Below are 9,631 nucleotides of genomic sequence, written 5' to 3'. Positions count from 1 at the left end.
CTGTTATTTAACTCTCTCTCTTTCCATCAGTACCATACTTTTAAATCTTTTTATATTTAATAATTCATGTAAATAATGCAGCTGCTCTCCTTCTACATGTGCGGTCAGTTAATTGCAAAATGGCAATTAAACCAATCGATAGTACTTTTCCTTGCAGTAGACTAGAATCACAAAGACAGTCTCTTACCCTGTCTCAGCTGAGAAGTGGTGATTTTTAAAAATTTGCTATTAGTCACTTACCACCAGTGGTCTAATTGGCTTCATTGGCCATGTCCATGTCTAAGGGTCTGAAACTGGTTTCAGCCTTATTTCTACCTGGATTTCTTAGAATTCCTAATTTATTGAATGATAGAAGAGACACCCAAAGATCCGTAAATAGCACAGCACATAAAGGTTTACCAAGATAATGGAGGATTTTTTATTAAACAAACTTCAGGTGAGCATGGAGCACGTTAATAGCATAATGATATCTTTATTGGCAGACTGGCAGTGACAGAGATGGATGGTGCCCTGTTGTCACAGCCAGATTTTGTGCTGGAGATTAGTAGAATTCCAGAGAAAGAAATTTTTCAAAGTTGCTGCTGCTGATTTTATATTAGTCTTCTGCATTGCTTTTCTTCTAAGAGCAGTAAGCACTTTAAAGACATTAACAAACATCACTGAAATTGTCTGGGAGAGATGTTGATGTTATCTCTTACAGCAGGGGTGGATTGTGCCCAGGAAAATACTCTCCTGTAGGGCAGGATGATAGGGTTTTCCTGTCTTTGTAACCTTTTAAGAGATGAGACATGATGAGGTTGGGTGACTTGCCTAGAGGTCACACAACAAATGCGTGGCATAGCTAAACGTATGGAGCCCTCAAATCCTGGTTCTTTTTTCTTCATGTGGATTGCATGGCCAAGAGAACAGGTGAACGGTGCAGCCAGGATTCCTGTGTCCACCAGTTTTGTGAGAGGCTAAGTTATTATTCTCGAGTGCTAATATGTCCATGGCTCTGTAAACATAACATAGCTTCAAAACAGGGCACACATCTTTGCAGTTGCTATTCTGCATCTTCTGCCTCCACATCACTGTCATCTGTGAGAGGAAAATCTCTCAGTGATTTCTGCGTGGTGTAGCTTTTGGTTTGCATGGGGCATTCCTGGCTTAAAATTGCCTATGTAAAGGAGAGAAAAATCATGATTAGTAAAAATGGTAGTTAATTTTAACAATTCATGTGAGCATTACCACTCTGAGAGAAATCCAAAGCAGTCAACAATTTTTGCCCAGGGAATACAACCTGTGAGTTTGGGGAAGGACCACAGCTCCAAACTCTTCTGGTTTTTATTGTCTAAATTTTCTGTCCGCTTGTTAAGGGCAGAGTAGAGCCCAAAAGGGAAAGTACAATCCCAGCCAAATGTATTCTAGTTCCACGAAAAATCTCTGGATTATCAAGACCCCACACTTTAAGGATAGACTCACAATCTTCTCCTCTTTAGCGGGAGGGCTGCGCAGATACCAGCAAAGAGGAGCGTAAGCAATGTTGATAACTCCTATGATGACCATCAGCCAAGGAAATCCAATAGCCCGTACAATTGCACCTCCTGTGGATGGACCTGCACATTTAAAAATTAAAAATGGCTAAGATGACAGAAAGAGAGCAAAAAGTGCCTTTCCAGTTTGGAGAGGCTCTATGAATCTGTGATCGCTGGGTTAAGGACTCAGTGCTAGTTGCTTGCTGTGAACACTGGGTAGAGAAGAGGGCACAATAAATTGAGTGAAGATCTACACTGTGTAGGTCAGCATACGGGTAGGAGTTAGTCCATACCGATAGCAAAGCCCATGCAGAAGGCGACATCAGCTATGGCGTAGACGCTGCCGTAGACAGAGGTGTGGCGAAGGTCCACCAGGTAACCCATAATAGGCATCATTGAGGAGTCCACCATTCCTGCCCCGAAGCAAGAACAACCTGATCAGTCATTGCCTTTCCCGGGACGATGACGGGAGCTGCGTTTGAACTGTGCCGTGCTGACTGAGCACTGACAGCTTACCTATGGCAAAGCCAAGCCCACTGTTCGGGGCAATCAGCCCGTAAATATTTTTTGCCAGAGGTACCTTTGAGAGGAAAGAGAGAACGCGTGAATGAGGCCGGAGGAGTTGTCTGAGTTGTAGAAAGCCCTTTGAGGTGTAACAGATCTGTGAAACAGATAGTGCAACCACTGGACATCTTCTAACCGCCAGATGTGTAACCCAGTTTCAGAGTCCAGGGATCAACCTCACAGCATGATTAGCTGTGGTGCAAGGAGAGAAGCTTCCCTCTTTCTCCTTTGCAGCCTCGTACCCGTTGCCTTTACTGTACGCTCAGCATCTATACTACCCTTAGGGATTCAGAGAGGGACCTTGGGGCATTTTCTTTAGACTGAATGTATTGACTCTAATCCGCAATGCCCACTGCTTATCCCGTCTCAGGTCCTGCGGAGCAGGCACAGCCTGTTCAGGTGTTGTTGCATAGAAAAAAATCCCCAATGACCTGAACTGCTGTGCGTAAGAGAAGTTTATAAACGCTGAGGGCTTTACTCTCCTATCTCTGCAGAAGCGACGCCATCGCCCGCGTTACCCCTGCTGATCCTGCGACAGAACCATCTCGGAGTTCTCTTAGGACTTACGCAGAGGAGACTAATTCCCACCACAGCCATTCCGATGAGAGAGCAGAGCCACCTGCAACAAGACCAGAGGTAGGAAAGGGAAGAAGTGCGCAGCAGCATGAACGTAAGTCACACTGAAAACACAAGACTGGGCTGTTCTGAAATCTCTGTTTTCCACTTACCGCCCCATTTTGTGAGCCAGAACCCCAAAGAGATTGGTGCCAATGAGGTAGGATATACTGGCAGGAAGGAATGCCATCCCTGAGAGAGGGAAGAAAAGGAATGTGTAATCCTTAAGCAAATACAGGCGATCATCAGGGATTTGCAAAAGTGTTCACTAGCTGCCGCTTTAGGAGGGTTCATTTAGAGAATACTGGCATGTGAACCAGGCAAGGCAAACCAACGTCCAGCGCACACGCTGTGGGCACCCTTCAATGCAGCGGCGCTTCTTTTTCTCCTCTATGACCATTGCCGCGTATCTGTGTCACAGCAGAGCTGCGCTAGCTGCCCCATTGCTCAGGGTCCTGTATAAACGTGGGGTGAAGTCCCTCTATAAAGACAGTTGGAGGCATAGAAAGAAGTGTGTTTGCTTATTGCAGAGGTGAGAAACCGAGGTGCACAGAGGTGCAGTTATTCACCCAGATCTGTGAGACAACCAGAAACTAAAGCCAGAGCTTTTTGTTCCCACTGCTTTAATAAGCTCATCCTTCTCTTCTGGCATAGTTTCTTCCTCTTCCACCTTTCTCCCCTTGCCTCCATCTTTTAGCTCACAAAATAGAGGAAGAACATAACTGCTTAAATAAAAAGCTTAGGGATCATTATGTAGTTGAAATTAAATATTTGAACTGCCTGCTGATTTACTAGTTGTTTATTTTTAATATACTCTCCCAGAGACTATAAATAAAGCTGATCAGCTCTATTTCACTGAGACAACTTCCTTATTGAAACATGCTAATTTATGTTTAATTTTCTTTCCTCTCTTTAACAGCTACAAAACACATTTAATCCTGCGGGTTTAGTTCAAGCTCTTTTGGTTTCTTTCAGAATTATGGGAATGGGCAAACCAAAGCATGCAGATAAAGAAGCCCCTTGAGTTTATAATTGCTTTTTAGATTGGTGACTTTCGGTTGAATTGTATCTAAATCCAAACTGATCCCAAATCTGAGCTACCTAAAGATCTAGTGAATTTATCTGGGATTTTCTTTGATGTCTGCTAACCTCTTGTTCACTGTCTGTCACTTCATCTCCAGGGGACTGACTGGTGCTTGCTAAGTTATTGCAAAGATTCCCCTTTCGTTCAGTGGTGACCAGGGTAGCTCTGAGGGCTTTTCTCAGCCTATAACTATTGTAGCTGTATGGGAGCTAAGCTGTCCCTTCTCCCCACTGCCAGGAGGCTTGGGAGTCTGCTTTGCCCTCACCCATCCTTGCTTAGTCACTCGCTCATGCAAAGCATCAGGCACTCTTATCTGGATGGATGCTCCTGCCTGCCTGAAGAATAACTCGATTAGTTGCTTTCTCAGCCCTGTTGCTCCCAGGTTGCAATTCAATTTGGGAACAAAGAGTAGCCTGGGGCATCCCCCAGGTCATTCCTCAGCCAATTGGATTTTATAACAATTAGTTTTATTTTTGTAGCAAACACAGACAATGCTATCTCCTTATCGCATTTCCTAGGCAGCTGGTAATTAGCGTGTGCCATCCTGCCCTCCCTGGGACTCTCTAAATGGCCTTATTTTACTCAAAACTGCCTATACAAAATCCATCTGTCCCACCATGATTTCACCCCAGCACAATATGATTATCTGCCCTGCAGGACACAGGATTCGACAGGCTTGCCTTGCATGAAGCAGCCTTTCTTCGCTGTTACTGCTGTTGTGGGGAGTCTGATCCTACACAATTTTTGTAATAATAGAGCACATTGTATAGCAACTACTAAGGACATTTCCAGCTGAAATTGGAGCAATACGCAGCCTGGGATCACTCACTCTGTGCAGATGACAGTATATGTTTATTTTCTTTTAGAAAGATAGAAAATGGGACTGAAGAGATCATTTAATCCCTCTCACAGTGCCAAAGCAGGACTTGTTCTAGCTAAACAGTATTGAACAGTCGTTCACGAGTTAAGACCGCGAAGCAAGGCACCTACCTAGCTGCCATTTTGGGGAGCACATGGTTTGCATCATCCAGATGGGCAACGTGGGTTCGAGCATGGCCACCCCCATGTTGGCGAAGCAGAGGGCTCCTGGTGGGGAGAAAATAGAGAAATGCTCTGCTTAAGCCTTCCCCTGCTGCTATTTCAAACGCAGCAGATGCCACGAGTGAGTCTTTTTAATCAGCAGACACAGGTGCCCGGAGAGGAGCACGGTGGCAGGCTGACATCTGCTTTTACCTGCAGCGACCAGGATGTAGGGGTCCCGCAGCAGGGTGAACACGGGTGTGCCTTCGGCGCTCTGCGGGCAGCAAGGGGAGGCGGCGGTTTGCAACGGAGGCAGGCGGAGCGGGGAGCGCGAACGCCGAGTGCGCTGCGCCCGGCTGTGCGCCCGCTCCTGTGCGCTCAGATCCCCGCTCAGAGTGAAGCAGGCAGCGTCCCCACAGCCTGCCCCTCTGGGGAGTCCAGGCCTGCTTTGTTCACAGTCTGGCACAAGATCACATGCCTGCACACGGTTGTACTTACCTCAGGGGAGATCTTAGAGGGCTGCAGTATGCAAAGCTGTAAAGCTACGGAAAAAACACTGTTGTTTACTTACTTCTTGAGATGACATCGCTGCAATCCACATTTCCCTCTGTCTTTTCCTTCAGTAGGACCCCTTTCACTGACAGAGACCCCAGGGATGCAGTAAATGTGCCAGTGGGACATCATTCAAACGGGCGAGGGGGGAGTTAGGTCCCAGGCCTGCTTTCACCGAAGTTAGCAGCAAAATTCCCATTGACTTAAGTGGAAGCAGGAGCCAGCAATTGTGTTGGAGCTGCTTTATCAAGGCATGAAGCAGGCAAAGATGCAAATGCTCTCCGTCAGGCTGCTGGTTGCCTGCTAGGGAGCGACAACTAGAGCATGACAGGAATTAGACGTGGAAAAGAGTTAGATTTTAAAAAAAAATTCCAAATGTAGGGGAATCTACATTTCATTTTCCAAAGGCTCTTACATGCTTCATTAAAGATGTCTTACATTGCGTCTAGGCAAAGATGGTAACTATAACTATAATTAAATTAGCTTAATAATTCCCTCTAAAAATACACATTTCCACTATCTATAACTTTGCCATTACACTCTGAAAGCTATCATGACCTGAATTTATAATACAGCTCTCTGGGAATGAAAAGGATCCATCATTTACGCTGGCAAAGACTAATTCGTATATGGCTATGGCGAAGAGATTGCAGAAAGTACTAAGTGTGCCTTTTCAAAGAATATTCAGTTCAAAGAGATTTACTGAAAGTGTTATTCAACCTTATAAAAGCAATCAAGTAGTTTATTAAGTAATGAGGGACTAGTTCTCAGTATATTGCTATGTCATGCATTTAGTGATAGAAAATATATAATTTAGCAATAACAGAATAACTGAAAATGATGATATCACCTGTTTCATATTAATCTGCGTCTTTCTTCACACAAGCCCTAAGAGACTGTTTCTCAGACAGACATATTTACATTTTTTCATGAGAGGTTTTTTTTTGGTTGGATTAGACCATTTGGCTTCTCACCTCCATCCAGCAGGGCTAAGAATGCCAGGATCAGAAAGGGAGATGATTTCCCAACAAATTCGTACATCACGCTTCCAAAGGGGGCCCCGACTGCAAGGGAAAGGCTTTGTCACACAGCAGCAGTGCTGGATTACTGCCATGAGCATCCAGGCAGCAGGCAGCAGTATCTCGGCATTATGTTTTTTTCTGAATCCCCCCGCTTGCATATAGCGATGAGTCATATTAAAGCAGCTGCCTGTTGAGCGATAGTCCCAAGAGAAGGTGTCAGAACCAGCAGACTGTGGCTGTGGAGAGTGAGCAGAGGATGGGAATGCTAAAGAAAGGCGGAAAGGCCAGTCTTTGGAGCTGCAGGCTGGGGAGGGCCACAGCCATGCGTACTGGAAGCAGTAAATCATGGCCAGCGTGGAATTGGAGATGCCACTGATGTAAACCCTGTTGGGAACAAGGTTTACTTACTCAGCACACCCAAGGCCAGGCCTCCTAGAGCGATCCCCATTGCGTTGCCTCTCTCGGAGTCATCCGTGTACACGCTGGCCAGCATTCCCAGGCCTGGGAGCAGAGAGAAGGCAGAGGCTATGTGAGTCTGGCTTGTGGCGTGCTGTTGGGCACCTCTCTGAAATCCACCCGCCCATTTCTTGGGGATTTATCTGCTTGTCGGGTGCGTCGTGTTCAGTGCGCTCTGCTGCACGAGCCAGGCAGGCGCAGTGAGGAAGAGGAGCTGGAAGCTGTGGCAGTCTCCCAGCACGTCCGAGCTGCCGATTGTTTGTGAAACAACAGTGGAACCCAGACAAGGAGAGCTAAAAGGGACACTAAGGTCTAGGGCAGAAGTCGAGACTGACTGTGTCATCATGCAACGAGCTAAAACATTTACCTGCAACTGATGAAAATGATGAACCAATGCCTTGGAGCGCTCGAGAAATGAACAGCAAGGTATAGGTGCCTGAGAAAGCAAACACTGAGAAGAAAAGGGAGACACAGCATCAGGCAGGATCGCGCATGGTTCAGCCTTGAGTTAAACCCTTGGTTACCTCCCCTGACACTCACAAATCTTGACACTCACTGGTGGCTGCCATCTTCCCTTCCCCTATGTGAAAGGAAGCTATCAGCCTCAAAGACAGAAGGCTTTCCTTCTTGGAGCCTTTAAATAGCGGCCGCAGAGCCCGGGCTCACTGAGAGGCCCAAAGGGTGAGCAGCGGCCTCCGCCTGCACCCAGCTCGGCTCTGGGGCGATACTGGATGCTGCTTGGCCTTCCTTGTTACCTGTTTCTGAGGTCAGGTGCCCTGCTCTCACACTTTACTCATCTCACGTGTGAGGACGGTGGGGCAGGCATAGACGGGTATATTTTGTCCTGCGCTGCTCTTACCTCGGATTAGTGCCTGGGTCCCTGGCCCGGCACGCTGCTGTGGTATGAAAGGCAGACCAGAGGGAAATACTCACTGACTGTGGAGAGAAACATGATGGTGAATCCAATGAACATGGGGATGTGGTATCCTATCCTGGAAAGGGAAAAAAGGCAAGAAGTCAAAGAAAATTCCTCAGTTCAGGTCAAGATCTGAATCTTTCTACCTAGCCTTAGCACACACATCTCTGTGAGCCTGTAAGCATGTCCTGCTCTGTATATGGGGAAATATGTTTAGTACATTCTGCATTTAGGTATGTTCGTGGGGTGTTTGTGTCAGCTGGTATCTTCTTGTGAGTATGGCTTGCACGTGCATGCCGTGCACTTAAGTTATAGTTGTACATGGAAACGTGAGTGACTACAGCGTGGATGTGCCTGTGCGTTTAGTGCGTGGAAGCCTCCCGTGTGTGCCCCGCAATATTGTCAAACACGGCCAGGGACACAGCTCTGTTTTGCCAGCTCATCTGCCCAGCCAGACCAGCTCCACCTCCCACGTGGCTCTTAGAGGCAAAGGCAAACAAAAATTCAGGGACAGAAAATCTGAACAACAGCTCCTGTACAGACACCGTATTCAGAGGGGGATGGAAATGCCGTTTGCTTGCAAATATTTGTTTGTTTTTTTGACAGTTACTGGTATTAAGTAGCATCTGTTAACACCTGAAAAGAGCATTAGTGAGGCTTATTTTTTAATACAAACCTGCAAGTCATTCATGTTTTTTTTTTTAAAGGAAAAATTCATGGCTATTTTGATGCATATATTCTCCCCCTTGCTATTCTACTCGCCACTTCCTATACTTGTGTGATTGCAGTGGCTTCATATGTGTAGCACAGACCTTTACTGCTCAGCCAAGAGTGCCTGCATTAGCAGGCAGCAGTTGGCTAGTATCCTTGAAAGGCTAAGCCCTGGTACAAATTTAGGCATGCTAAGCAGGTCTCCGACATACCTGTTGGTCAGGGGACCCACAAATGGGTTGACAACGAGCTGTATGAGAGCCTTGGAGGCAAACAGCAGCCCCACACGGACATTTTCGTTGGTGAGGAACTCCTCACCCTCCAGGCAGCTGCTTTCTGGTGGTGGGCTGGTCTCAGGGAGCTGAGGCAAGCCGCTGCTTTCAGTCACGTCCTCCTGCTCCGTGGTGCTGTTGGCAGAGTAGTCCAAGATGATCACTGTGGTGTTGTCAAAATAGGAGAACATGGAGGAGAAAGGAAGAGCCTTGAAGGCCAAAGGAGCAGACTCCGTCTGGTCTGGGGTAGCAGAGCTGTTAGCACCTTCGTATTCAGTTGTATAAAGGAAGGTGGGGACAATAGGTACTGGAAAAAAAAAACCCAGAGGAGGGATTAGTTAGTGATTTTTGTCAATTTTCTGGCTTGGTACACAATTGAGTTATCAGTACTGGCTACATGTAGGTGTCATGGAAACTCCCTGCTACCAACCCTTCCCATGACTCTCATGGGGAGATGCTGCTGGGGCTTTTTCAGCTGGGCTGGAGACCAACCAAAGTCATTCCCCTGCTTACAGGTACCTACAGGTCTTGTGGAGCCGTATTCCTGACAGGCAGCACGTACAACACAGCAGAAAACACACAACGTACCCACAACAGTGAGCAGCATGTTATCCAGCAGCAGCGCAACGAATACCACCACCAGCACCAGCGTCCGAGACTCCCTGCCCTCCTTCAGCCAGCGCCAGGGGAAATACTCCGCAGGCTGGGGCATCTCTGGAAGGCCAGGAGGGCAGTTTCAGTCCTTCTGGCTCCTCGTCCGTCCCTCCTGCTGCTTAAGGCTGACGGTCTCCTATAACCTTTAAAGAACACACTCTGCGGAAATGTCCAGTGGGATACATACAGCTTCATCTCAGGCAGTGAAGGTAACGGAAGTCTTTCCATTTACTTCACAGGCTTTTGACTGT

At 46.9% G+C, this 9,631-nt stretch overlaps 1 protein-coding gene across 1 annotated transcript; it reads right to left on the bottom strand.

The window, feature by feature from the left end:
• Positions 1 to 379: 379 nt before the first annotated feature.
• On the bottom strand, positions 380 to 9,450 carry SLC18A1 (solute carrier family 18 member A1). The gene is made up of 15 exons (XM_026122362.2): positions 9,315 to 9,450; positions 8,667 to 9,033; positions 7,761 to 7,819; positions 7,195 to 7,278; positions 6,780 to 6,872; positions 6,324 to 6,413; positions 5,296 to 5,339; positions 5,011 to 5,071; positions 4,768 to 4,863; positions 2,807 to 2,885; positions 2,646 to 2,697; positions 2,031 to 2,094; positions 1,808 to 1,927; positions 1,462 to 1,595; positions 380 to 1,156 (listed from the first exon to the last, which is right to left on the bottom strand). The coding sequence occupies exons 1-15, from the start codon at positions 9,436 to 9,438 to the stop codon at positions 1,043 to 1,045; spliced, it is 1,581 nt and encodes a 526-aa protein (XP_025978147.2). The 5' UTR covers positions 9,439 to 9,450; the 3' UTR covers positions 380 to 1,042.
• Between the last annotated feature and the right edge of the window lie 181 nt (positions 9,451 to 9,631).

This window comes from Dromaius novaehollandiae, chromosome 26 (genome assembly GCF_036370855.1).
Source record: "Dromaius novaehollandiae isolate bDroNov1 chromosome 26, bDroNov1.hap1, whole genome shotgun sequence".
Classification (NCBI taxonomy): Eukaryota; Metazoa; Chordata; class Aves; order Casuariiformes; family Dromaiidae; genus Dromaius; species Dromaius novaehollandiae.
The sequence above is the reverse complement of the archived record's forward strand: the minus strand, read 5'-3'. Positions and strand labels throughout refer to the sequence as shown.

Excerpts from the sequence above, each read along its gene's own strand:
- SLC18A1 (XM_026122362.2), bottom strand. The coding sequence starts at position 9,438 with ATGCCCCAGCCTGCGGAGTATTTCCCCTGGCGCTGGCTGAAGGAGGGC. Across the intron at positions 7,820-8,666 it reads GTGGGTCCCCTGACCAACAG|GATAGGATACCACATCCCCA; the intron begins GTATGTCGGAGA and ends TTCCCTTTCCAG. Across the intron at positions 6,414-6,779 it reads CCTGGCCTTGGGTGTGCTGA|TCGGGGCCCCCTTTGGAAGC; the intron begins GTAAGTAAACCT and ends TTTCCCTTGCAG.